The sequence below is a fragment of the Lotus japonicus genome, chromosome 1 (assembly GCF_012489685.1).
Source record: "Lotus japonicus ecotype B-129 chromosome 1, LjGifu_v1.2".
Lineage (NCBI taxonomy): Eukaryota > Viridiplantae > Streptophyta > Magnoliopsida > Fabales > Fabaceae > Lotus > Lotus japonicus.
Window position 1 is genome coordinate 69,911,166 of NC_080041.1, and position 27,516 is coordinate 69,938,681.

Genomic DNA, 27,516 nt, shown 5'->3' on the forward strand with positions numbered 1-27,516 from the left:
TGAAAGAGAAGCTACTGGGAAAAAACACCTACCAAGCTGAAGAAAAAACCTTCTCAAGGGGAATTTGATTATTGTTTACAAACATAAACATAAAAATTCAAACCAAATGAGAAACTGTTCGATGAGGAATACATGACTATGTGATCGTTGCAGCTTATTTTAAAACTGGTCCTCTCAATTTCCAAATTATCTAATCATTTCTTTATATTTCTCAATGTATCCCCACAGCCGGCAGCTATGAGATTAAACATCGGAGCCTTGAAAATCACATTAATTTTTTTTAAGAAAAAAAAAAATATGCCACACAGGATAATCTCTCTCCTAATAAGCATACACGTCAATTAAAATGTGCCACATATGATAAAAACGTTAGAAATTTGACGGAAGGACTAATTTTGTTGACGGAGGGTAACATGGGAGACTCAAAATGCTATATTTAAAGTTTGGGGACCAATCTTGCACAAATTGTATTCGTGACGGACCAAAAGTGTATTTAAGCCAAAAAAAAAAAAAAAAAACCTTCAACATTAGAGAAATCAACCCATAATTTATATACAACTCATAATTTATATACCCATCTTTGCATGAGATTTTCAAAATATACAATTCTTAGGAATCAATAGTTGTGGTCTCGTTGAGCCCAACCTTGACTTTTTTCCATACTAAAAGCCTATCGATTCACATAAGAGAAGTCACAACTAAACTCTACAATTGAAAGAGATCAAATTTCTCCTCGCCGTCACCTCCACGAACTAGTGCGAGGGGGGAAAATCCTCTCCTAACAGAAAAAGAATTAGAAAACCCCCATAAACATAAACAGACCTATTGTCCATGCTCGAATTTCTAGGTATGCTACAGTTGTTGTTGGTTGAAAACCCATATCTCTGAGAAGGTCGATGGAAAGGAGAAATTTTTTTTGGTGGTGGGTGACATCTTGTTCCTCCCCTTGCTTCCCTTTTTTTGAAGATTAATATCTGAGCAGGTCATGGCTTGTCAGATCAGGAATTTGGGATGGTGGAGTAGGGTTCTTTTGAATTTGGGGTTTTTGTTAACAGTGGTGTGTTATGGGCGTGGAGGAAAAATAAGGGAGAAGAGAAGAAGAAGAAGCTAATCGATCAAGACAAAGATTTTGCCTTTTCATCTTCTTCTTCCGGTTTTTGTTCCTCTCTCTTTGATCTCTGATCTGCACTCGTCCTCTTCAATCCATAAGCTACTGGAACCCATGTGTTTGTGTGAAAAAGTGGGGTTTTGTTTTTTTTTCTCCCTGGTTCGTGATAATCTGATTTTTCGCATGCTTCGCGTTGTGAATTGTTCCTTACTTGGAAAGTGATTTAAATGTTAGGTTGAAATTTTGATTGGTTGTATTTGCGCAATTGCACAATTGAAGATGATAATAATTGAATCGAAGCTTGTGTGGTTTTGGTTTACTGCATTTAGGACTTTGGTGACTATAATTGCACATTTTCTGGGTTTTTGGTTGTATACCATAGAAGAAGAAGATGAAGATCATAGGTAAGAAGATGAAGATGTTATATCTCTAGTTTTTTATTTTTTTTATTAATTTTTTTTCCAAAAACCGTCAAGTTTTTGAGGAAAAATCATAGTTGCAAACATGGGCTAATGTCAGGTATCAAAATGCAAATAATTTTTGTAGGGGACCGAAATCGTGGCTTTTATAAACGTGGGGACCAAATGTGCAACTAAGCTAATGTATTTTTATTTGACCAAAATATTATATATACTAAAATTGTTAGTTAACCAAAATATTATATATATTAAAATTGTTATAAAATATGTGCTGCTACAGTTGTTATGGCCTGTTTGGTAGGTTGTATAGTATAAGATCTGATTGTATTAGGTTTGATAGGAGAAGACCTGATATTTTAATATTATACAACGTTTGGTTATACACTGTATAATTTGGTGGCGACACTGAGAGTGTGGTAATGGCAGTTTTGGAATGTGATAATGGTGGCAGTGGTGGTGGATGGTGGCGACGACGACAATGGTGGTGGTAGCGGCAATGATGGTGACACTGGCGGTGGATGGTGGCGGTGGTGGTGGTGGAGGGTGGAGGCGGTGGTGGTGTGAAGGTATCAACGATGGTGGTAGTGGTGGAGCATGATGGTGGAGGCGCGCGACAGTGGTGGCGGCGGCGGTGGTGGTAGAGGGTGGTAGTAGTGGCGATAACGATGACTAGAGTGTGTTGGCGGTGGTGGCGAAGGTGGTGGTGGTGGCGGCAGTGGTGGTGGTAGTGGTGAAGGCGGTGGTGGTGGAGGGTGGTTGTGGTGGCAGCGACAGTGGTTGTGGTGGCGACGACGGTGGTGGTAGTAGTGGTGGAGGCGGTGATGGTGGAGGGTGGTTGTGGTGGCAGCGACGGTGGTGGTGGTGGTGCCGACGATGGTGGTGGCGCCTGCGACGACGATAGTGGTAGTGGTGGAAGGTGATTGTGGTGGAGGTTGAATAAATATATTGAAGTAATTTATACATTACACTCTTATCATGCCTTATCCATCATCTATAGGGTGAATTAAATAATCTAGAAATTGCACTTTTGGTCCCCCAACTATTGCCTTCCTGCGAAAATCGTCCCCAAACTTCAAAATTAGCAAAAAAAAACGTCCTCCAACTATACACGTCGTTGCACTTTTGTTCCGCCGTTACAGTTCCGTCTGAAAACTAACGTTTTGTAGGTAAAAACCCAGAAATATGATGAATATTCATCTTCTTCATTCATCATTCCAAGTTCCAACCCAGGTGAAAAATTTAAATCCCTATAGTAAAATAATTCAACCAAAAGGTGAAAACTTTGAGAAAATCCACCACACTTGCTCAAGATGCAAACAGAATAAAACACGCAGCTGCTTCACAAACCAAAAACGTAACCCAGGAACAACTCCCCCAAGATGCAAACTGAATTGAATTGAAGTTCAATAAATTGTTTTGCGCACCCGGTCACACCAGTGAACATCACCTTCAAAGGTGAAAACTTTACCTACAATCAGAAATGGGTATGAACAGAGGTTCCGTGAGCAAGTTCGATCCCAACGATGTGGACTGAGGAATGGAGATAAGGTACCGCTGGTGACCTCTAAAGTGAACCCCAAAGCCATGCAGGCATCAACCTCTAAACCTACAGATCCGGCTCTCCTAATTTTAGCGGCCATCTCTACCTCTCCATTTGAGGGAAAATTGATGGAAGCTGGAAAATTTAGTGGTTTGCCAAGTTCAGATCGACACCAAACCCATGTTCTCCTTCACAGGTTTGATTCACTTATGGTCTGATTGCTGGGAGAAATTGGGATTGGTGGTGGTACGGTGGTGGGGTAGTGGCGGTGTGCTCTTCGTTCCCGTTTTCCTCTCTCGCTGAACCCGATCTAACAAGGGAGGCGTTGATGATGGTGAAAATGGGTTTGAGATTAGCTTTGTAAATGACAAATGTAACCAATCCAATACGAAATTCAGATTAGCTTCATCATCTTCCCTTTAGATTAGCTTGATCAATAGAAAAACAATGTTTCTTGTTGAATTTGAAGCGGGAAGAGATACCTAGAAGTTGGATCTGACCATGTTTTTGATGCGCAGGAGCTGAAGATAAGAGTTGATGTTTTTGATCGATTATTCTTCTTCTTCTCTGGGTTATTGTGGGGGTGGGTTTCTGGGTTTTTGGGGTTGGGGGTTGGTTTTTGGGATTTTTGGTGGGTTCTTGGGTATATGAAGATGAACTTCATCATGAAGATTGAAGAAGATAGTGAAGAATGTTTGAAGAAATAGATGAAGATGATGAAGTTCATATGTATATTATTATTATTTTATTTTTTACCCAAAAAACGTTAGTTTTCAGACGGAACTGTAACGTCAAACCAAAAGTGCAACAACGTGTATAGTTGGAGACGTTTTTTGCTAATTTTGATGTTTGGGGATGATTTTCGCAGGAAGGCAATAGTTGGGGGACCAAAAGTGCAATTAAGCCAATAATCTATCATTTTGATGTATAAGAGAAGATTGATGTATAAGCTTATACAATACAATGTGAGCACCAAACAATGGATAAGTCCATAATGTATTGTATAAGCTTATACTATCATGTCTAATACGGCGTACCAAACGAGCCCTTAATGTATGTTGTACAAACTCAAATATCATTTAGCATAACTAGCTTTTTGAATGTACATATATCATTATTTTTGGGTGCGAAAGCTACTTTACTACTGACAGTCATAAAACTAATCAACTTGAGGTTTGAAGATCACATTAAATGAGTAAAATTTTTACAACAAATCATTCTTCAGGTGCACCACCTAATCATCAAACCCTAAATAAGATCCATAAGAAATTTCGATATCTACCCACACTGAAAATGTGCTAGAATGTGTTGGTTACATATATCATTATTGATATTACAATGCATATGGTGTATTGATTCAAAGTAAATTCATAATTTAAAAAAAAAACAAAACCAGTAAATTCATATAAAATATAATTCTTTTTCATCCATAAAAAACATTTTTTCTAAACATTTTAAAACCCTACACAAGGTCAGTTTAATTATTGTATAAACAAATAAATCTAATAGTTTGTAAGATTTGTTTTTGGTTACAAATAGTTGTGAGATTTGAGAACCGTCGCTCCAAATATTGGGGGCGTTTAACATGGACCAGTTTTTTCTGGTCCATGGTTGCACCACTCTCCTTTTGACCTTCTATTACAGGTTTCCTGGTTTTAAAAAGTAAATAAAAATACATATTTATTAATCACAACAATTAATTTGTGATAATTTTAATTAAGTTAATTAAAACTAAATTCCCTAGAATCTCTCCTCTCTCCTCTCTCTCCTCTTCATCTTCTACCTCCCAATTTCAGAAATCAAAACCTCTCATCCTCTCATCATCCACCCAACCACCACTGCCCCCACCGCCGCCACCCATTGGTTCGACCCTCACCCCCCAGATCTGAAACCCAACTCACCAAACACTGAAATTTGTTTCCTCTTCCTCCTCCTCTTCTGTAGATCATGGTTCTCGTTCAAAGCTTCAAAGTTTCTGGGTTTTTGGTCGGGTTCATGGGTTACAAGCTTCGAGCTCCCCCTCTCCAGACACCATATGATAGGTTGAAGCTGTATCTGTAACAATGGTTTTAGATCTGTAAAAAAAATCTTGGATTTTCTTCTCTGGTTTTCCTTTCTCAGTTATGGCAGATCTATTGTAAGAGGGAAGAAGGGGTTTGTGGGCTCAATTTCTGGGTGGGGTTTGGGGTGGGTTGCGATTGGGTTTCTGGGGAGGGGGGTGGGGTTGGGTTTTTTCCACCGCCACTATCTCACTCATCTTCTCCAAGCTTCCACTCAACCACAAATCAAACCCAACTCGTTTCTTCGAGAATGCCCAGAAGAAAAAGCTTTGTTTTTCGGCGCGCTGGGGGTTCTAGTCGCGACGCGGTGGATGAGGGTCTGGTGTGAGGAGGTGGTTCTGGGTTGTGGTTTGCTGGTGTGGGTTCGGTGGAGGGAGAGGTGCAGAGTGAGAAAGATGAGATGAAGATATGGAGGGAGAGATCTGCAACTTCTTCTTTTAGGGCTGCAACTTCTTCTTTTGGGTTGTGAAATGGATTTCTAATAGTTTTCGTTCCTATTTCTCTTATTCAATTTTCTAATTTCATGAGGAGATGAGAAACTGGGATCTGCAAAGAGTGTTGAAGAAAAACCCAAGCTTCTAACCATTGGGTGTTGAAAATCAGATTCAAAAACACCTGTTTTTAAGCTCAGCTTGTGAACTTCTGTTATGCACCTACAAGTGCTGTACTGCTCTCTAATAACTGCGCAATTTTATTTCTTTTGTATTGGGTTGGGCACCCCATGTGCACCCTCTTAATCAAATTTGGTTATTAAAAGTAATTAAACAATTAAACGAAAATTTGAAAAATATAAAAGTTCATTGATGTGATTATTGTGAAATAATATAATATTTTGTGCTTAAGAACAAGGATTCGTTTAACACGGGTAAGCAAAAATCTTACCCAAAGGTGAGTCCCTTAGTTTGATGACGTATTTTGCCTGTGAACCATGATGTCAGCCTTGGGATATGTGTTGAAAGGTTACTTGTAACCAGTACACCAAGTAGTTGTATGGAAAGGATATTTTTGGGATGATAAGTTTGGACCAGGGGTATTTTTGTCATGTTCTTATAAGCGAATGCGGGTTCATTTACAGGGAGGTCGGGTTTTATAGTCGGATTAGTGTTTGAATGGTGTCTTTCGGTACCCCCAATTATTTGATTTTGTTGTGACATTAGCAGCAATGAGTAGCCGATTTAGCTGCAAAGGATTTTAAATTTGCAAGCATTCAATAATAAGGATGGGTCGAAATGTTTGTATATGTAATCCGTAACAGAGAACCATTTTAACCGTGTTGAAGGCGACATTATTTGGTGGATTTGATGCTAGATTCGATTGGTAAAGAAGTCATTATTGGTGGATTTGATGATTGGATCCACAATTGGATCGTGTTGAAGGCGACATTATTGGTGGATTTGATGCTAGATTTGATGATCCGATCCTTAATTGGATGGTGTTCATGATCTGGGTTGTTTTAGTATTAACCGCGAATAATGATTTTGAAGTGGGTTAATTGTTGGGTTGGGCCTTTAATTTTTTTGGAAATTTTATGTGGATCCATGTTTGTATTGACCTTCATTAGAAAAAATTGATTTTTGTTGTCCTAAAAAAAGTATCACAAAAAATAACCTAACGTAGGGTTGACCTATTTGGACATTCTCAATCCACTGGATTAAGTTAGTGATTAAGGTGAAGTCCTCGTTCCACTTTCTGATTCCACCGTATCAAGGTAGCGATTAAGGTATGACTTACTATCTGATTCCACCGTATCAAGCTAGCGATTAAGGTTTGACTTAGTTTCTCGTTCCATCGTATCAGGCTAGCACTTAAGGTTTGACTTACTTTCTCATTCAACCGGTTGAAGCTAGCGATTAGGGTTTGACTTAGTTTCTCATTCCACCGTATCAAGCTAGCGATTAAGGTTTGACTTACTTTCTCATTTCACCGGTTGAAACTAGCGATTAGGGTTTGACTTAGTTTCTCATTCCACCGATTCAAGTTAGCGATTTAGGTTTGACTTACTTTCTCATTCCACCGGTTCAAGTTAGCGATTAAGGTTTGACTTACTTTCTCGTTCCACCGTATCAAGCTAGTGATTAAGGTTTGACTTACTTTCTCATTCCACCGGTTGAAGCTGGCGTTTACAGTTTGACTTAGTTTCTCATTCCACCGGTTCAAGTTAGCGATTAAGGTTTGACTTACTTTCTCATTCTACCGGTTCAAGTTAGCGATTAAGGTTTAACTTAGTTTCTCGTTCCACCTTATCAAGCTAGCGATTAAGGTTTGACTTACTTTCTCATTCCACTGGTTCAAGCTAGCGTTTACGGTTTGACTTAGTTTCTCATTCCACCGTATCAAGCTAGCGATTAAGGTTTGACTTAGTTTCTCGTTCCACCGTATCAAGCCAGCGATTAAGGTATGACTTACTATCTGATTCCACCGTATCAAGCTAGCGATTAAGGTTTGACTTACTTTCTCATTCCACCGGTTCAAGTTAGCGATTAAGGTTTGACTTAGTTTCTCGTTCCACCATATCAAGCTAGCGATTAAGGTTTGACTTACTTTCTCATTCCACCGGTTCAAGCTAGCGATTAAGGTTTGACTTACTTTCTCATTCCACCGGTTGAAGCTAGCGATTAGGGTTTGACTTAGTTTCTCGTTCCACCGTATCAAGCTAGCGATTAAGGTTTGACTTACTTTATCATTCCACCGGTTCAAGTTAGCGATTAAGGTTTGACTTAGTTTCTCATTCCACCGTATCAAGCTAGCGATTAAGGTTTGACTTACTTTCTCATTCCACTGGTTCAAGTTAGCGTTTACGGTTTGACTTAGTTTCTCGTTCCACCGTATCAATTTAGCGTTTACGGTTTGACTTAGTTTCTCATTCCACCGGTTCAAGCTAGCGATTAAGGTTTGACTTACGTTCTCGTTCCATCGTATCAAGCTAGCAATTAGGGTTTGACTTACTTTTTCATTCCACCGTATCAAGCTAGCGGTCCCAAGCTAGTGATTAGGGTGAACTTTGCATTGCATGTACTTTTTTAACCACACATCACATGTGTTGGAAACAGGAACCTGGAAAGCATGGTGACTTTCAGGATAAGTACAGGTACGACACTAGTAATATATGGGATACAACCTATTTCTCTTATGGCTTGTCCCAATCACATTCAATGCATCCGATTTGGTGAATGGATTTCGGTGACGTGGTTGAATGTGTGCCTTTGCTTTTCGTATTCTTCCAAGTGAATGGTTGTGACACACGTTTACTTGGACGCATATTTTGACACATTTTGCAGTCGGAAAAGACAACCATTTCAATTCGATTTTGACTCGAGTCGATGTCACAGCCAGAGGATGAAACCGCGCGCTTTTCACCCTGATATTTGGTGTTTGTAATGTGATTAAATGATCACAACTATCCCCCAACTACTTGTATTAATTCGGGACACGTGTCTTACTAATGAAGCATTCCCATTAAATGGAAAGAATATGCTACATCAAATATATATGACTAAGCTGCGAGACATGAATGGATGAATGGTAGGGGCGGAAAAAATGCACAGATATAAACGAGGAAAAACATATGTTGTTATCGCTGGGCGAAATCCTGGGATATATTCCTCTTGGGCATAATGTAATGGCCAGGTCTCTGGGTTCTCTGGGAACTTGTTTGAGTGCTACTCTACACAAGAAGAAGCAGAACATGTTTGGCAGAGTTATTTGGATACAACTCAAGCGGTGGCATTACCAGGTCCTGCTCTGCCACATATTGAAGCAGATGAAGCGGAGCATGGCTTATTACCAGTCCTAACTCATACTAGGATGTTAGTTGCTGGGTTACTGGGATTCTTATTTGGGGGTGTTGTTGTAATGGTTCTAATGGATGCTTTCATGTAATGGTTCCAGGCAATGGTATCATGTAATGGTTCTAGTTTTTCGTTTTTTCTATGTCCAAGTTTTATGCTTTCATGTGTTGTCGTTTTTTCCATGTCCATCATGTCTATGTGGGATCTATGTGTATGGTGACATAGTATTTCGTGGCATTTCATTTTGATGGATCCATTTGTTAGTGCGGTTGCATGTTGTTAAACTTGTTTTATTATATGGCCTAATCCGGATCCTGGAACACAGTTGTTTATTTCATCATTATCCATTAAACACACACAAAACGACCCCGTTTAAGTACCCGTTGAAGTTCCGATATTATTTGTTTAATGAGCTATGGGATGAGCTATGACGTATAGAGTTCTGTCGCCTACTTTTTGCACTCATCATTTTTCTCGAAAAGCGTTACCTTTGACACAACAGATAACCTTTGTGTTTAGGGTTATATACATGTGTGTTGGACTTAACACCTACACAACTGCGTTTGCTATGTTGAAACTCAGAACAAGAGATCCCAGCGAATGGCTTCCCAACGTGATGAAAACTTGGAAATTGTGGAAGACGAACCTGAGATCCCAACGAATCTGACGCCGGTTTGTGAGTAAGTTCAGCAAACTTGTTCATCTTCTTTTACGAAACTGAGTAATACGGATTTGGAGTAATACATGTTTATGACTTTTTGTTATCCTCAAACCCTTTTAGAATGTCTGAAAACACACCAAGAATGGGTCCTACAGTAGAGACTCAGAGTGAATGGGTTCATGAGCTCAAGGTATATTTAGAATAACCTATGCTTCAAGTATATTTCCGATGTGGTCCTATCTTTACTACCGGCTATGTTAACATAGTTCTTTAAAATGTAGACTATATCAAGTAACTTTGTGGATTCAGCATTGCACTCAAGGGAGTTCATGATGTGGTCAACGACGCTGTCGCTAGATTGAAGGTAGAAAAGAAAATATTGACTTTTTTTGTTTTTACCGCAACATTTCTTTATGATATATACCCTAACGAGGATTGTTGTGTGAAACTAAGGGTTGTGAAACGCGTCTGGTGGATCTCCAAAATCTGTACATGAACCTGAAGGAGGATTTAAGTAAGGTTCATACACCCTTACCCATACATCATGAACCCACATCTGCTAATGGGGCAACTAAGATTCCTCATGCTGTTGTTGATAGCAGAACCACAGTGAGCAAGGCCAAGAAGCAAAAAAAAGCCACCTCTGAATCCAACTTGGAACCGTTCACAATAGATATTGACCTAGATGTTTCCGACGACAATCCCAACACAGCTGCTGAAATAAGTGACAACCCTGACAACGAAGTGAATGCTTCCCTTGACGCCACCTTCAAACCAACTCTTAGTTGGGGGAATTCATTCACGACCTCGAACACACAACGTTGTGGACAATATGTGCCTAGTAGCGAAAGTTCTTTTCGAAGGACTAGAAGTACAAAGGTTGGCATGTTGTTAAACTAATAACTGGCAATGTAATTGCACTAAACTTACAACTAACATAAACATTTGTTCATGTGTTTTTTCAGGAAATTATCGGCGCATTTCGAAGTGTGAATGCTGAGATCTCGAAAAAATTATTTCATTCACCAACCATAGAAACCCCTACTTCCGCAATTAAGGCAAAATCAAGTGCACAAGGAACAAAATCTGCAATAAAAGCCAAATCAACTAACAAGACAAAAGGAGCAACCCCACTAACTAAAATTGTGAAAATGAAGCCAAGAGGGGCAGTACTACCGAAGGTTATTAATATGAAATAGATCAAAATGCATCATCATGTTATACAGGTCTTAACTATGTCATTCTAATAAGAATCCCTGTTTCAGGGTGTCAAATCTTTGTTCAAACCTACTCCAGAAATGGGGTTGATGCAATATGAACTAAGGACTGCAGCTTATCTATTCCATCCGGACTTGGACAAAGAGTAAATAAAATACTTTGTCATGGTTTAAGTTTTTGTTCACATATTAGTCCTCATAACTGACATGGCTATATGCATAATATTTTTGTTCAGAGAGAGATGCAAAGCTTTTGTCCTGGAAGACCAATATTGACCAAGGTCATAGATAACCATAAACACATCCAATATTTATAGTGTGTCGTTGAATGATAAACACTAGATTCGTTCAAAACATTGACTTGTAATGTTTTTCCTTTCCAGATGTTCACATTCATGGCATTAAGAATTGCTCACAATCAACATTCACCGACTAGGCAAACAGTTTGGACTTTGCCCGCGACATTTTTGGTACATTGAAACCTAAAAAATCTAATAATGATATTCCTTGCGTTCAATCTATACTACTTTCTGATTCATGTACTCAAAAACGTTTTGCAGGAAGATGTCTTCGTGGATAACCAAGTGAATGAGGAAGCTGCGATTGGTAATGCTGATTCGTGGATGCCACACTATCCGAATCTATCATATGTGAGTTGGGACTTATTGAAACATGTACATACATTAATTTCATGTATGATCGGTTGCTTATGTCCATGTGTAATTTTGACCATCCAGATATATGTTCCTATTTGCACTGCCACTCGACACTGGTTCTTGATGATTATCTCAATAAATGAAAAAGTTGTATATCACTTTGATTCCCATCTCAATTATCATGACATTGAACCAAGGAGACAAACAATATCTGCTGTGGTTAGTTAAAAAGTATGATGCAATTTATTTTAATGGCACTAAACCTTGCAGATATCGATTGACATTTTTTTTATCTAACAATCAGTGTGAGGTACTCTTTGTCCTTGTGCGATCAAACATGTATCCATCTGGCTTTCTCAACGGTCGCACTAATTTCTCTTCATGGGTGATTAAGGAGCCAAGGGGTATTCCAAACACGGGAACAAGTGTGACATCTACCACTTATGTTGCTGCCTGGTTACAGATGGAAGATGGGTTCCACACAAATATAGTTAGCTCGGTAAGTTCGAATAAACTATGATGCCACTTATACGATGTCCATCTTCGCAGTAATTAACATGTCTGTTTTGTGTTTCCAGCAAAAGGATGATGATAGCATTCCTCGGATGAAGCTGGCAGTGGACTTAATTGCTGGGGAACACAATGGAATGCAACAAGCACTTGACAAAAAAACACGTGAACACTGGGAGACAATGTTGGCTGCTATATCTTAAAACATGTGTCAGCATGTTCTAGTGCATGGAACCTCGTTGTAGTTAGTTGAAGATTGTGGCCTTTTGGTATTACTATGCCCACAATCATGCATATTGAGGTGATCCATTTGGTGTTTTATGGGTTTTGTTTTGTGTAGGAAATATGTACTACTTTGTAGTAATTTGAAGATTATGGTCTGCTATGGCCTTTTGCTTTTACTATGACTTGTAATTTTATGAACATCAACCATATGTAATTATATGGCTACATTCATGACTTGGGATGAATTGGTCGTTATATATGACCTATGATCTACGATCTATCAATATGTTGTGCTATATTACTTAATTACAAGTCAATCATGCTAGTACCTGAACCATTCCACAAACAAATCTTGGGCCCAAATAATGCTACAACCACAAACATTCCACATAAAAATAAACGGATCCACAAACAAATCATACTACAACCATAGAACCACAAATATTCCACAAACAAATCATGCTACCACACATTAATCAAACAAGTCGAAATCAATTACAACTCAATAAAAATGAAGGAAGGGAACGAGAACCACATAACCATAAACTAATCAAACAAGTTGAAATCAAGTGTTCTTGTCTGCATCAAGATATTGTCATTCGTCATCCCTAGTTAATGTATGCATAGAAAAATAGAAAAAATATCGTAAGATAAAATTCAAATATGATTTGCAACAATATCGTAAGCTAATAACTTACATTGTCTCTCATTGAATCGCATGTCAATCTGTTGAGGCCTACGCGTCCACAACGACCACAGTGCACAACACGCTTGGCTCTACCACCCCTTTGTGAAGCATCCTTCGAAAAACCCTTACTCCTCACCATTTTAGGATCTCTGACATCCCCATCAAGGCATTCATCAACATTATTCTCATCCTGGTTTACCCCGCCATTGTCAACTAATTCAAGTTTATTCGAATGAGACATTATAAGGGAATTGGTCTCCTCAAACTGTGCTAAGGACCTGCTTGCCAACTTACACATGCACCTGCACCTTTCCCTTAACGCCTCATATCGACATGCAATCAATGAATCTACAACACCATTTTGCAGACCCTCACATGACACTTTTGCATCTTTTGTCCATCTTTCCAATACCAAACACTTTGGTATTTCGTCCATATCTAAAAACGCAATCACAGCAAGTAAATGCTCACATGGAATACCGTTGGACTCCATCCTCAAGCAAGAACACTTTATTTCACTCATTGATGAACTAACAACAACAAGCCAACGATAATCACTACAGCGATACTTGGAGACAGAATAAATTGTGCAGATTAAGTTCTGTTTGAAAACAACCACCCGAGTAGTTAATGCTTTTCTTAACACAGTACGAACTTTGAAAAAGATATTTGTGGTGTCTATCTTTGAAGCTAACCTCTCTATTAATCTAAGAGGCATTTCCAATGAATGTTCACCATGTGAAGACTCAAAGTCTGCGCAAACTTCCTTGAATCTCATCAAATCAATACACCTTTGATAATGTTGTACGAATTCCACAAGGTTATTGTTGAAGTTTATGAACCTTCCAACATTAGCATGCAACCCTTTTACATGAGAAGTAGTCCTAACACTAGCAAAGAAATTGCCACGAATATGTGCTGCTGCCCACATTTGCCTCCTATTATACAAATCTTTAACCCAAATGTTGTCTTCAACACCACACTTTTCAACCATTTCACCCCACTTCCTCTGAAATTGACTAATGTCATAATCACCAAACATGCATTTTCCAAACAAGGAAGTAAACAACAGGTTGTGCACATTGCTTGTGGCATTCCGTAATAGATGCCATCCACATAGCATGTGGTGAGCTGCTGGTAACACCTTACCTATTGCATTTCACATGGCTGGGTCACCATCAGTGATAACATATATTGGAATTTTACCCTTCATTGCAGTTAATAATTGTTGAAGCAACCATACATATGTGTCTTCCTTCTCATTAGACACAATAACACTAGCAAATATAATAATTTGATTATGGTGATTCACCCCAGAAAAGACAACAAAAGGACATTTGTACTTGTTCTTTTTGTAGGTTGCATCAAATGCGAGCACATCCCCGAATATTGAGTAATCTCTTTGATTGTGGCCATCTGCCCAAAACAAATGCAACAACCTACCATCATCATTCGCAAGATGCTTCCAATACAAAGACGGATCACTTTTTTTAAGCTGCCGAAAGTGAGCAAGAACACCCTTTGCATCCCCAGGGCGTTTGCGCCTCTCCCTTTGTACTTCATTATGCATATCCTCTTTGAAGAATGGCACTCGATCATATCCACCCATTTCAGTAGCAAATGTACCATAAATCTTAGAATTCCCAATACCCGCATTCCTCATTTTATTCATCTGCACAATATCCCCATCATCCATCCCCCTATGGCAAGGTAATAAACCGACATGCTTATCATTAACTAATGAGTGATTGTGAGAATCGTTAATATAAATTACATACCAACGACCACTGTAATAATCAATGTGAACACGACATAAGGCCTGGCACCCACACCACGCGTCCTTCCTTGATCGACGCCTCGGTCTATTAACATCCACAGTTCTCTTCTCCTTCTGCCCTTGCCTATAACAAACAAGTGTTTGTTGAATCGGAACACCTTTTTTACTACGCAATAGGCTGCTTTTACGAGCTGAAAATCCTCTCAACCTTGCATACCAATTGTAAAATGTGAAAGCAACTTCACGATCTACAAAGTGATACTTCATTAAATCTTCCCTACTCAGATTCCTGAAATCAACATTACCCATGTCCTCCGGTCCATCTATACCAATTGTATTAGCAGGATCCACAACTGAAGTATGGGATTCCTCATCATTCGAACCATGACCATCATTATCATCATGCTCTGATTGTGAACCATATTCATTGTCCTCTGACTCACCGGAGCTATCCCCATCATGTTCTGAATCAGTCCCACCTCATGATCATCATCATCAAAACCTTCCTCTGAATTTGAATCTCCATTGTTAAAATCTCCATTATCAATACTTCGATCATGTGTGTCTGTTTCCATTCTAGCTCCCTGCAAAATTGCCAACAACAAACTTTCAACATTTATTTCTTACTCAAAAGAGGGATCTGGCCCGCAACAATATCGCTGACACCGTATATTCCATCGACACCACATACCTCTATTTCTACTTCGTCGATGGTGGCCATCCTAATTTCTCTTAAGCGACGCCGGACAGTGGCAGCTTCACTAAGTTAAAACACAACATGCAGGTCAGGAATCAATTGATGTCTAAAAACACAAGATGGAAGATCTACTTTGCTCAAATCATGTATCATATAACAGCAAATGCTTACCACAAAATTGGGTCTTCTTTCTGGATCCCTTCTTTCTCGTTTTAATCTCGTAGGTCAAACCCTTACTCAACCTGTCTCTCACTCTCGATCGATCACGAGATCCCTGAAATCCCGTCGTCTCTCAGTGTGAAATGAACCCTAACATTTTACTTTGGATGATAATGGAGAAGAGAGAGGCTAAATTCAAGGAAATCTACCTGGATCCAACCGACCCATGCAAAATACCATACTTACCCCTTTTATTTTATATTCAGATTTTTAATTGTAAAATCAAACATTACCTACAAAATCCGGTAAACTAAGTGACCCACCTTTGGGTAAGATTTTTGCTTACCCGTGTTAAACGGAACCTAAGAACAACATATCTGATTATTGTGACAACTGACAAGTATTTCCTGAGACTGTTACTTCAAAAGTTCAAATTTTTAATTTCTTGAATGATTATTTTATATTGTTTTTATATACGATAAAATGAATATAACCATATGAGAATATCAATAGTTCTTTCAATGAGTCGCTATATTTTAATTTCAATAAAATAAATAGTTTTGACTTTGATTACTCTGTCATTTCATTAATTTCAGGACAAACACCTCTAGTCTAATCCCCCTTCGTACTCAAATAATTTGAGTTGAACATATTTTGTCGATGAATTTTCATTCCCCACTTGAATCAATGGTGGTATACTAACAAATGATAGTCTATAATGTATCACAAATATAATGGACTTGTTGGAACCTTGATCGTGTATATGGAAAATGATTTGTTAGCAAAGGTAAAATCCACTTCGGTTGGGTCGAAACAAGGACAGAGGATTCCGATCCACTTCGGTGATCTCTACGCCACAAAGTATGTTAGTCTCTGGCTATCTGCTATTGGATACCCTTGGTTAAAAAAAGGACTTGTAGGTGTAAGAATAATTTTGATCTAAACATGTCAATTCACTAAACAACATATTCAGATCAGTTAACAGCGGAAGCAAAATGAAGATCATGTTACATACCTCCAGCCATTGCGAGAAATTGAGATGAAGGAACTGTTGTCTGCTTTGATTTCCAAGCCCTCACTCACTCAAACTCTAGATGGTGTTGTTTTTTCTGAATAGATGAGTAGGTTTAGTGAACCGTTAATCCTCAGAGAGCAGCAGAAGTCTTCTTTATAGAGTTTCAAAACCATCACAAACTCCACGTGATTGAATAATGGGGTAGTTTCCTAAATTCCCTCAACTAACTTAGTGGGTATCAAGATTCCCTTTACTAAGTCAGTGGGCTGAAATTAACAATTAAATGGACCATAACCTGATTAGTTTTATCTTAATTAAATAAATAGAAAATCCATTATTTAATCTTTAATTTAAACTTAATAGATAAAAAACTAACATTCTCCCACTTGGTCCATTTAACCCATCATCAATCTACATAAGAAACAAAATATATGGATCATGGCGATAGATCCTCTAACTTCAAGTAATATCTTCCATGTATCACAATATATAAAGTCTCTCAATTTATGCTCTTAACTTAATGAATAAACCATATGTCTATTCTAGGTCCAAACATATAGTATTTCTCAAATTAAACAATTATGTGCACAAATATATGAGAAAACATCAAACTGAATAAGAGTTTCATTGTGAATAATAAATTGTACTTACAATGAAAATCACATCATGGAACCGAGTCCCATTCGTACTATATGATCCTTAAAATTCTTTGGTGGCATGCCTTTAGTCAAAGGATCAGCAATCATCAACTCAGTGCTAACATGTTCAATGACCACTTTCTTTTCCTTAACACGTTCTCTTATGGCTAAGTACTTAATGTCGATGTGCTTACTTCGACTTCCACTCTTGTTGTTCTTAGCCATAAATACTGCAGCTGAGTTATCACAGTACATCTTTAATGGCTTAGAAATAGAGTCCACAACTCTAAGCCCAGATATGAAACTCTTCAACCATACACCATGTGAGGTAGCCTCAAAACAAGAAACAAACTCGGCTTCCATAGTAGAAGTAGCAACCAAAGTTTGCTTTGCACTTCTCCAAGATACAGCTCCACCAGCTAGCATAAAAACATAACCAGATGTAGATTTTCTGGTATCAATGCTACCAGCAATGTCTGAGTCGGAGTAGACAATTACTTCCAGATCATCAGTTCGTTTATACATGAGCATGGAGTTCTTTGTTCCTTGAAGGTATCTCATAACCTTGTTTGCAGAGCTCCAGTGGTCAATACCTGGATTACTCTGATATCTTCCCAAAACTCCAATAGCATATGCAATGTCAGGTCTGGTACAAACCTGAGCATACATAAGACTTCCAACAGCTAAAGCATATGGGACATTCTTCATGTGTTCCCCCTCAAAATCATTTTTGGGGCACTGACTCAAGGTAAATTTGTCACCCTTCACAATGGGAGCTACACTTGGTGAACATACTTTCATTTTAAATCTCTCTAAAACTTTGTTGATATAGGTCTCTTGAGATAAACCCAAAATACCTCTAGATCTATCTCTATGGATCTTAATGCCAATGACATAAGATGCATCTCCCATATCCTTCATATCAAAGTTTTTCGAGAGGAACTGTTTCACCTCATATAGCATACCCTTATCATTAGCTGCAAGCAAGATATCATCCACATATAAAACAAGAAAACAAATCTTACTCCCACTAACCTTCTGGTATACACATTGATCCATGATGTTCTCTTCAAAACCAAATGAAGTGATGACCTCATGAAATTTAAAATACCATTGGCGGGATGCTTGTTTCAATCCATAGATGGATTTATTAAGCTTGCAAACTAAGTGCTCACCTTCACTAGAGGAGAATCCTTCAGGTTGCTTCATATAAACCTCTTCCTCTAGATCACCATTGAGGAAAGTCTTTTTCACATCCATTTGATGTAACTCAAGGTCAAAATGAGCTACCAATGCCATAACTATTCGAAGAGAATCCTTTTTAGATATGGGAGAAAAGGTCTCTATGTAATCAATTCCTTCCCTTTGAGTGAATCCTTTGGCCACAAGTCTTGCTTTATGTCTCTCAATGTTGCCTTGAGAGTCTTTCTTAGTTTTGAAGACCCATTTACATCCAATGGCTTTTACACCATTAAGCAACTCAACGAGATTCCAGACTTTGTTAGATTCCATAGAATCCATCTCATCTTTCATGGCATTAATCCATAAGTTTGATTCCTTACAACTCATGGCTTGTGAAAACGTCTCAGGGTCATTTTCGGCTCCTATGTTATAGTCTGATTCTTGTAAATACACTACATAATCACTAGGAACTGCAGGCTTTTTGACTCTAGTAGATCTTCTTAATATTGCTTCATTATGTTCTTGAGCAACCTGTTGTTCAACCGGCTGTCCAACTTGTTCAACAGGTTGTCCAACATCATCTGGTTGCCCGTCATCAACAATTTGATCTACAAGGTCATTTGCATGTGTTTGTGGAATTTCAATGGCTGGTTGTCTAACACCCATTTGTGCTTGAGGGGCGTGTATGACAATCAATCTGTCACTTGATCCAGAAGGTTGATGCTCAATGTGATCCTTTTCAGAAGAAATATCCTGAAATTGATCACTCCCACTGATCAGGTCATTCTCAAGAAATTTTGCATTTCTTGATTCCACAATTCTAGTGCTATGTGATGGACAATAGAATCTATACCCTTTGGACTTTTCAGCATATCCAATGAAATAACCACTAATAGTCCTCGGATCTAGCTTCTTTTCTTGCGGGTTATAAACTCTCACTTCAGACGGGCATCCCCAAATGCGTATATGTCGCAAACTCGGTTTCCAACCTTTGAATAACTCAAAAGGTGTCTTTGGGACAGCCTTGGTTGGAACTCGGTTCAATATATATGATGCTGTCTTTAGTGCTTCAATCCACAAAAATTGAGGAAGTTTTGTAGTACTCCTCATACTTCTCACCATATCCATTAAAGTTCGGTTTCTTCTTTCTGCTACACCATTTTGCGTATGTGTCGCAAACTCGGTTTCCAACCTTTGAATAACTCAAAAGGTGTCTTTGGGACAGCCTTAGTTGGAACTCGGTTCAATATATATGCTACTGTCTTTAGTGCTTCAATCCACAAGAATTGAGGAAGTTTTGTACTACTCCTCATACTTCTCACCTAAAGTTCGGTTTCTTCTTTCTCCTACACCATTTTGCTCTGGAGTACCAGGCATAGTGTATTGGGCAACAATCCCATGTTCTTGAAGAAACTTCGCAAATGGTCCAGGTGCTTGTCCCTCCACCCCGATCTGATCTCACGATCTTAATTTGTTTTCCACATTGTTTCTCTACTTCAGCCTTAAAAATTTTAAAGGCATCCAAAGCTTCATCCTTAGAACGAAGTAAGTAGAGATACATATATCGTGAATAATCGTTTATGAAGGTGATAAAGTATTTCGGACTACTTGCGTCCATGTCCGGACAACAAATATCTGTATGTATGATTTCCAATAGGTTTGAGCTCCTCTTGGCATCCTTTTTAGACTTGTTAGTTTGTTTACCCTTAATACAATTCACACAAGTCTCAAAATCAGCAAAATCCAAAGTACTAAGTACTCCTTCATTCACTAATCGCTGAATTCTCTCAATGGAGATGTGTCCCAATCTCCGATGCCACAAAATAGAGGATTCCTCATTCACAACACATCGTTTTAAACCAGCAGTTACATGCATGGAATTATAAGCAGCATGTTAAACCAGAATCTGAGAAATTGAAATCAAAACCCAAAGGGGCAAGTTTCGAAACTGAAATCAAATTCTTAGAAAAACTAGGAACACAAAAGGTCTTTTCCAAACGCAAAATAAAACTGCTACTTAAGACTAAACTGCAGGTCCCAATGGCTTCCACATGTGAACTTATCTTTCTTCCTGAATAGATGTATTGTTCACTTCCCACTGGCTTCCTTAGATTTTCCATACCCTGCAAGGTATTGGAAACATGGATTGTAGAACCAGAATCAATCCACCATGTGTTGTGATTAACACTAACCATATTAGATTCATAACAGACAAAAGTAAATGGGGTACCTTTCTTGTCAAGCCAACTCTTAAACTTCAAGCAATCTTTCTTCATTACAGAAAAAGCACTTTGACTCCTTTGTAATGTCAGCCTGAGGAGGAATGATGCCCTTATTCTTGGCATGATCCTTCTTATTCTTTCCCTGAACAGTCAAGTTCACCTTCTGTAGGCCGAAGTCTCACTCAATTAGACTCATCACTTAACCTCATGATAAAACTATTAAATTATGTTCCTTTCCTTAATTCCTGTGGGCAGATTAAGAAATATAACCTAATATTCTATCCCAGTTAACCATACAAATATAATAAAATTCCTGTGGGCAGATTTCATCACATTACATATGATTAACTACAAGTAATATTCTTAATGTGATTCTGAAACTTAACATACAATCTTAATTAATTAAAGATGCTGTGGCCACTCCCTAATTAATTGAAATCATATCAATCACTTAACATTTAGAATTGCATAACTTAAAGCAAATAAAAACAGTAACTTTGCAAAAGTATTATTCATCACTATTACATGTATATCATCATAAAAACATGCATACAATTCTCAGGAAATAAATAATACATGTGTGTATATATTATTCACAACAAAGTCATGCACTAAGTAAACCGATAAACATGCTGTAGATTCAAATAGCTAGCTTAATAAATTCAATCTTAATAAACTGTTACGGAACAAACAGATAGCAAGTAGATATCCGTGTGATAAAACAGAATTTTGTGATAACAGCATGACATCAGGTATACAAACAGATTCAGATTGCATTTCAAAATCTGCAAAAAATAACAGAAAAGGCCTCAGATGGGCGTTGAACCCAGGCCACGAGCGTAATGCAGCAAGTTCACCACCACTCGGCCAAATCATCTGTTGTGTTAAACCTTACGTTATATATTATATAACCCATATAACGTTCGGGAATACTCAGCAGCAAAACACGAAAACAAGGCTGCATCAGAGTCATCTTTTTCCTTCATCTGAGTCATAATGACCCAGTTAAGGCCCACGAACGTTTTAACACACAAGATGGATATCAGGATAATCGAAATAAAACATCCTAGGTTCATTCATGGAAATCAAAAATTACCACGCAAGGCAGAGATGATACAAGCTCTGATACCAAATGTAAGAATAATTTTGATCTAAACATGTCAATTCACTAAACAACATATTCAGATCAGTTAACAGCGGAAGCAAAATGAAGATCATGTTACATACCTCCAGCCATTGCGAGAAATTGAGATGAAGGAACTGCTGTCTGCTTTGATTTCCAAACCCTCACTCACTCAAACTCTAGATGGTGTTGTTTTTTCTGAATAGATGAGTAGGTTTAGTGAACCGTTAATCCTCAGAGAGCAGCAGAAGTCTTCTTTGTAGAGTTTCAAAACCATCACAAACTCACACGTGATTGAATAATGGGGTAGTTTCCTAAATTCCCTCAACTGACTTAGTGGGTATCAAGATTCCCTTTACTAAGTCGGTGGGCTGAAATTAACAATTAAATGGACCATAACCTGATTAGTTTTATCTTAATTAAATAAATAGAAAATCCATTATTTAATCTTTAATTTAAACTTAATAGATAAAAAACTAACAGTAGGCGTCTCAAAACTCTGAAGGAACATAACTCATTTGATAGCCAAGAACTCCAATCCAGTTGCTTTTGGTGTCAACCCAAGCTGGGACAAGTACTCAGCATTATAAAACTTGCTCAGATGTCTCATTCCACTGTCGCAGAGAATGGTTACAATTGTGTGACCAGGGCCAAGTGTCTGTGCTACTCTAACAGCTCCAACACAGTTCATTGCAGAAGAACTCCCCAGGAATAGCCCATCATTCTTTAAGAGAAATCTAATACATTAAAAAAAAAAAAGACAGTGAGAAAAAATTAATGTTAGCACCAGAGAAAACGAAAACAGACAATAGCATTCATTTCGAGATAAAAAGTGAAGAGACACTTCTTATGATTGGAATGAAAGTCCGTCCACGTTAGAGTCAAATGGTATCCAAACAGACAATTCATGTAACACTTCTTCCAATTGACACACAAAATAGGACAAAGATGGAAAAAAACCCTTTAACATGGCATAGAGAAGAGTAAGGGCTGACCTAGCCATTTCAACAGCTTCCATATCTGTGTGTCTAAAGGCCCCATCAAGTTTTGCCATTGCAAAATTCCTTGTAACCCTGTTAATTCCAATCCCTTCTGTTATGGTGTCGAATGGATTCTTGAGTCTTTGTCTTAGTATACATCACTCCCCTTGTTACCTTGTTAAACAAGCCGGAACCAGGAGGATCGATGAGGTAGCACTTGATTTTTGGATTCTTATCCTGTTTAACATAAGACAAGAAATTCAGGCAACTTTCACAACCGAAATGACAATTTTTAAAATATGGAGGAAAGAGAGATGAACCTGAAGGAACCTAGAAACACCAGCCACAGTGCCACTAGTGCCTGCTGCTGCAATGAATGCATCTAACTTTCCATTTGTCTGTTCCCAAATCTCAGGCCCTGTACCCTCGTAATGGACCCTGAAGTTTGCTAAGTTCTCAAACTGATCAGCAAAACAGCCACCTTGACAATCAGTAGGAAATAGTGAACTGTGATTGTCTCCATCAGATTTATAACCATTTACTTGCTTTGAGTCTTTGCCATTCAATTGTGAATTTCTATGCTTCAACGCAAACTCATTTGCTTCAGATGCTCGTCTTCTTGCAATATTGACAAAATGGTCTTTGTGAGTAATTGACACCGGCCGTACTCTTTCAACAGTTGCTCCAAGAGCTTCAAGTATTTGAGACTGGAGGAAGGTTCCAATAGAATATCAAAATGCTTCAGTATATAAGCAAGGAAAGTAGAGAGACTCAGAAGGAAATAAGGCCACTTTCAAATCAACAGATAGATAAGTAATGAATAAAAAATAAATCAGAAACTGTGCTTCTCATGACACATTCCTAGGGTTCAACAACTCAGCTATAGCAGCAAATGTTTCAAATTTCAGCATGTAAAGACATAGTTGTGTAAGCTGTAACTTGCTCTTGATTTATTCAATAATTTTTTTCCACAAACAAATAACAATGTGAAAAATAACCAGGGCACAAAAACGGCCTCACGGGTTTTTGGCTTGTGTTGAATCTAGATGAATTTCAAGTTCAGCTTTCTTGAAAATATTCCTCATGAAAGGCAATCATCTACAAAAACTTATGGTTGTGGCTAGAATAGTAGAATGTATCATAGACTTGCTTGATTAAAATTACAAAATACCTTCTCAATGGCAGCATCATCCGGTATAACGACGTGGCTTTTGCATCCATAGGCAGGAGCAACAGTGGCAATGCTAATGGCAGTGCTTCCAGCACTCCCTTCAGTAACTATTCCACCTGGACGTAGCTGGCCAGATTCTAAAGCCTGCATGAGAAAATCATTTGGAAAATAAAACAAAAGCCAAAAGAGTAGTAAGTCTGAACTCTGAAGCTAGTTATTGACAAAAAGACAGACGTCAACAATAAAAACAAAAACCTTATCCCACTAAGTGAGGTCAGTTATATGGCTCACACTACGCCATTGAGCTCGATAAAAAACCAGATTTTGGGAGATATAATTGATAATGAGGTCATTTTTCTAATGTTCTTTTTGGCCTCTCTACCCCTCTTCAGTCTTCACAAGACTAAAAAGACCATATTATCAACCCTTTTATTGGTCTCTCCAAAAGTCAGTACACGTCCATACCACCTTAACTGATTTTCTGATAGCTTCTCTTTGACGGGTGCTGCCCCAATATCTCCTCTTATATGATCATTGCGCATCTTGTCCTTTCCAGTGTGTCTTAACCTTTGCATTTCTGTTAAGATGGATGAGTCATGAGTGGACACACTAGAAAGGATGAACTCTCCCCAAAGCTAAAACTAAAGCTAATCTTACTCTGAAAAGTTCACACCTCTTACATAAATACACCAATAGTAGAAGTGAAACTTGCCAAGAATCTGAACAACACACACACAAGAGTTGTAAGGAGAAAACAGAAGAAGTAAAACTTCGGAGAGGCTGTTGATTCGAATCAAAGGGGTGTTACCAATGGCTTCAACGATTCCCTTCTTCTTCTTTTGAGGTTTCTTCTTGGAGATGAAATAGGCCACCACCAACGACACGACCAAGATTGCACCAACAGCGCCTGCGCTTCTCGCATTTTTGGACAAGATGGTGGGTTTTGCTGTGCAAAGGGCCCATGGATTTTAATGGCCCAAGTCCATATTTCAGCTTCTAAAACCCCAAATTCCCAACAGAAGAAGAAACCCTCATTCCACCCAATCTCCTTCCTTCCTATAGCTGCTGCCCCATCCACCTCCGACCACCGCTCCGCCCATTCCCCGGTTACCTGCCGCCGTGCGACCACCAAGCTCTAAGGTAATTTTTCTCTGCAATTGTTTCTGCGTCCTCTCACCTCTGTTTCTCAGTTTCCTCTGTTTTGCAATGGCAAGTGGCATTGGCACTACATTGGGAATTGGGATTGGGATTGGATGATTAGTTATTTAGATTAAATTCTACTCTTTAGACTTTATTTTTCATGTCAATTAAAACATAAAGTCGTCTTGAATTTGTCATGATGTTTTGGTAATTGATATGTAATATGCTCAATGAGAACATCAAGTCTTGTACCTATCTACTATCTAATATCTACTTTTGTTATGATATTTGCTATTGTATAAGTTAGCAGAATTTTTATTTGTTGTATTGTATAATTGCATTATATAAGTTTTTAATGTGTGTACGTATAATTATATATATATATATATATATATATTTATAATTTTTTTTATTAAAGCTGCCATGGCAGCATCGCCATAATTATATGGCGTTATTTTGGCTTTTCACTATGGACCGTCATCCGTCATTGATAACACTGCTATCAGGTCTTATGCTATACAACATAGACCTAAAAATAATTGCCTTGTATAAAACAAAATATAAAGATAAGTGTTGAATTGATTTGATAATGTTTTTTTTTTGAAATGTAATTGATTTTATAATGTTGATTGCGGCAGTGTTATAAAGGGAGATAATTTCACTTAAATGAGGGAGTAAATTTTCAGAAAGGGAAGTTTGATATTTTATGGAAACAAATAATGGGATGAAATCAAATTCAAAATCTGGTAACAAAATAAACACAAGATGAATAAAGGGTTATGAGATATGCATATAAAAAACCAGATATCTGTTGATATTATCCTAAAATTCTCAAGCCTTTCTTACTCAGCAGTGCAAAAGAATTTGACTTTTGCCGCAGTGTAAATTTTGCAGTTTCTGGATTCAGACAAATAAAACTAAATATGGCACCGTTTTGATGTTTTTTCGGGAGGACTTGTGCAATGGAATACTCTTCCGCTGAAATGGTAATACATATTCATCTTTTCATGGTTTTGTTTTAATCTTTTTTTGGCGCACCTTGTAATGGCTTCTTTATCCCAATTTTTTCAGGTTTGTATTCTAAAAGTAAATACCAAGTGTGAGGGATGTAAAGTGAAAGTGATGCAGATTTTGCAGAGTGTTCATGGTATTTTCTATATCCTGATCTCCATGATTGATTTCATATTGAAAATTGTTGCAAATAGTCTAAGCTTTTGATATCGCCAGTCCCATCCCAGGGACGGAACCAGAAAAATTGGGTAAGGGGATGGAGAAATTTAGCACACTAATGATAATAATATTTGAATACTGTTCTATTGAGGAAGTTTTTCCTCTTGGGGAGTGACTGCCCAATTTTCACCTTATGTCGTTCCGTCGTCCTTGGTCAATCCCTAATTTTAAACAACCAAAAAAGTATTGACATCCGCACACATTTCATTTTTCTCTGTGTTCTGATCAAATCATATCATATATCATACTTTTCTCAACATTTTGGTTATCTCATCTGCTATCAGTTTCTAAATTGGAAAATTCATTTTCAGGGGTCTACAACATCACCCTTGATGGGGATCAAGATACAGTGAAAGTTACTGGCAGAGTGAACCCAAATACATTGTTGAGTGTGCTTGAGAGACATGGGAAACATGCAGAGATCAAGTATATCAAGTTTAATGGTGAGGCTATGGACATGGGTTCTTATTATAATTATGGAGATTATGGATATGCTCCTCCTTATGGTATGGAATTTTCACCATATCCCTCATTGCCATATCCTCAACACCAGTTTTATCCACCTCCAATGGCGCCACCACCACCACCACCACCAGCACCAGCACCACCCGCACCACCACCATATTGGGCAGCACCACCACCTCGTCCTTATGGACCTCCTCTTTTTACATCTACCTTGCCGCCGCGGCCACCTAAACCTGCTCCCCCAAAGAATGTGGTAAAGGAAAAGAGCCATTGTGCAATGATGTAGGAATTATTATTGCAATTATTTGTTTTTCTTGAATTATTTGATTCATTTTGAACTCGCATAAGGAAATAATAATACGCATAATTATTGCGGAACAATTATTATTTTTTTTTTGATTCGCGGAACAATTATTGCGATATCTATCTATTTATCATCATATAGTAATACTAAATCGTGGACTGTGACGACGTCATATCATCTCTTTACATTTGCTCAATTTTTCCACATCAGCTTCTGATATGAGGTGGCAATGTGCCAATGTGAACCATTTCTTTCTTAGGCTATTGCAGTACCTCTTTCATCTTCTCAAACTTTTGTAACAACAAACGTTGTATATTACAATTAAATTTCTCACTTATTTGTTTTAGCCGTTAGTTTTGTATGCATCCTTGACCGGTTAAATAAAATTTTAGAAGTTTTAATTTAATGTATCTAAATGTTATGTAACAGTTTGAGAATTGATTGTCTTTAAATTTTACGTTCTCAAAATTGTTTTAATCGTTGGCATGCTTTGAGAATGCTATATATCTTTAAGCAATTAGAAAGGTGAGTTTATCTGGTA

The 27,516-nt window shown here is 38.0% G+C and overlaps 3 protein-coding genes and 1 pseudogene across 5 annotated transcripts; 1 reads left to right on the top strand and 3 right to left on the bottom strand.

The window, feature by feature from the left end:
- Window positions 1-12,870: 12,870 nt before the first annotated feature.
- Window positions 12,871-13,995, bottom strand: LOC130744275 (protein FAR1-RELATED SEQUENCE 5-like). The gene has a single exon (XM_057596466.1). The coding sequence runs from the start codon at window positions 13,993-13,995 to the stop codon at window positions 12,871-12,873; it is 1,125 nt and encodes a 374-aa protein (XP_057452449.1).
- Window positions 13,996-14,031: 36 nt separating this feature from the next.
- Window positions 14,032-15,370, bottom strand: LOC130744282 (protein FAR1-RELATED SEQUENCE 5-like). Its single transcript, XM_057596473.1, has 3 exons — window positions 15,341-15,370; window positions 15,093-15,233; window positions 14,032-15,018 (listed from the first exon to the last, which is right to left on the bottom strand). The coding sequence occupies exons 1-3, from the start codon at window positions 15,368-15,370 to the stop codon at window positions 14,032-14,034; spliced, it is 1,158 nt and encodes a 385-aa protein (XP_057452456.1).
- A 4,910-nt stretch (window positions 15,371-20,280) lies between these two features.
- LOC130744331 (cysteine synthase 2-like) lies at window positions 20,281-24,079 on the bottom strand (annotated as a pseudogene).
- A 50-nt stretch (window positions 24,080-24,129) lies between these two features.
- On the top strand, window positions 24,130-27,052 carry LOC130744340 (heavy metal-associated isoprenylated plant protein 25-like). 3 transcript variants are annotated; one of them, XM_057596544.1, is made up of 4 exons: window positions 24,130-24,976; window positions 25,830-25,962; window positions 26,048-26,123; window positions 26,518-27,052. In XM_057596544.1, the coding sequence occupies exons 2-4, from the start codon at window positions 25,939-25,941 to the stop codon at window positions 26,955-26,957; spliced, it is 540 nt and encodes a 179-aa protein (XP_057452527.1). In that variant the 5' UTR covers window positions 24,130-24,976; window positions 25,830-25,938; the 3' UTR covers window positions 26,958-27,052. The 3 variants fall into 3 exon arrangements, with proteins under 3 accessions (XP_057452527.1, XP_057452522.1, XP_057452516.1); XM_057596539.1 differs by having other exon boundaries at window positions 24,131-24,976; window positions 25,857-25,962; XM_057596533.1 differs by having other exon boundaries at window positions 24,131-24,976; window positions 25,871-25,962.
- The last annotated feature ends 464 nt before the right edge of the window (window positions 27,053-27,516 follow it).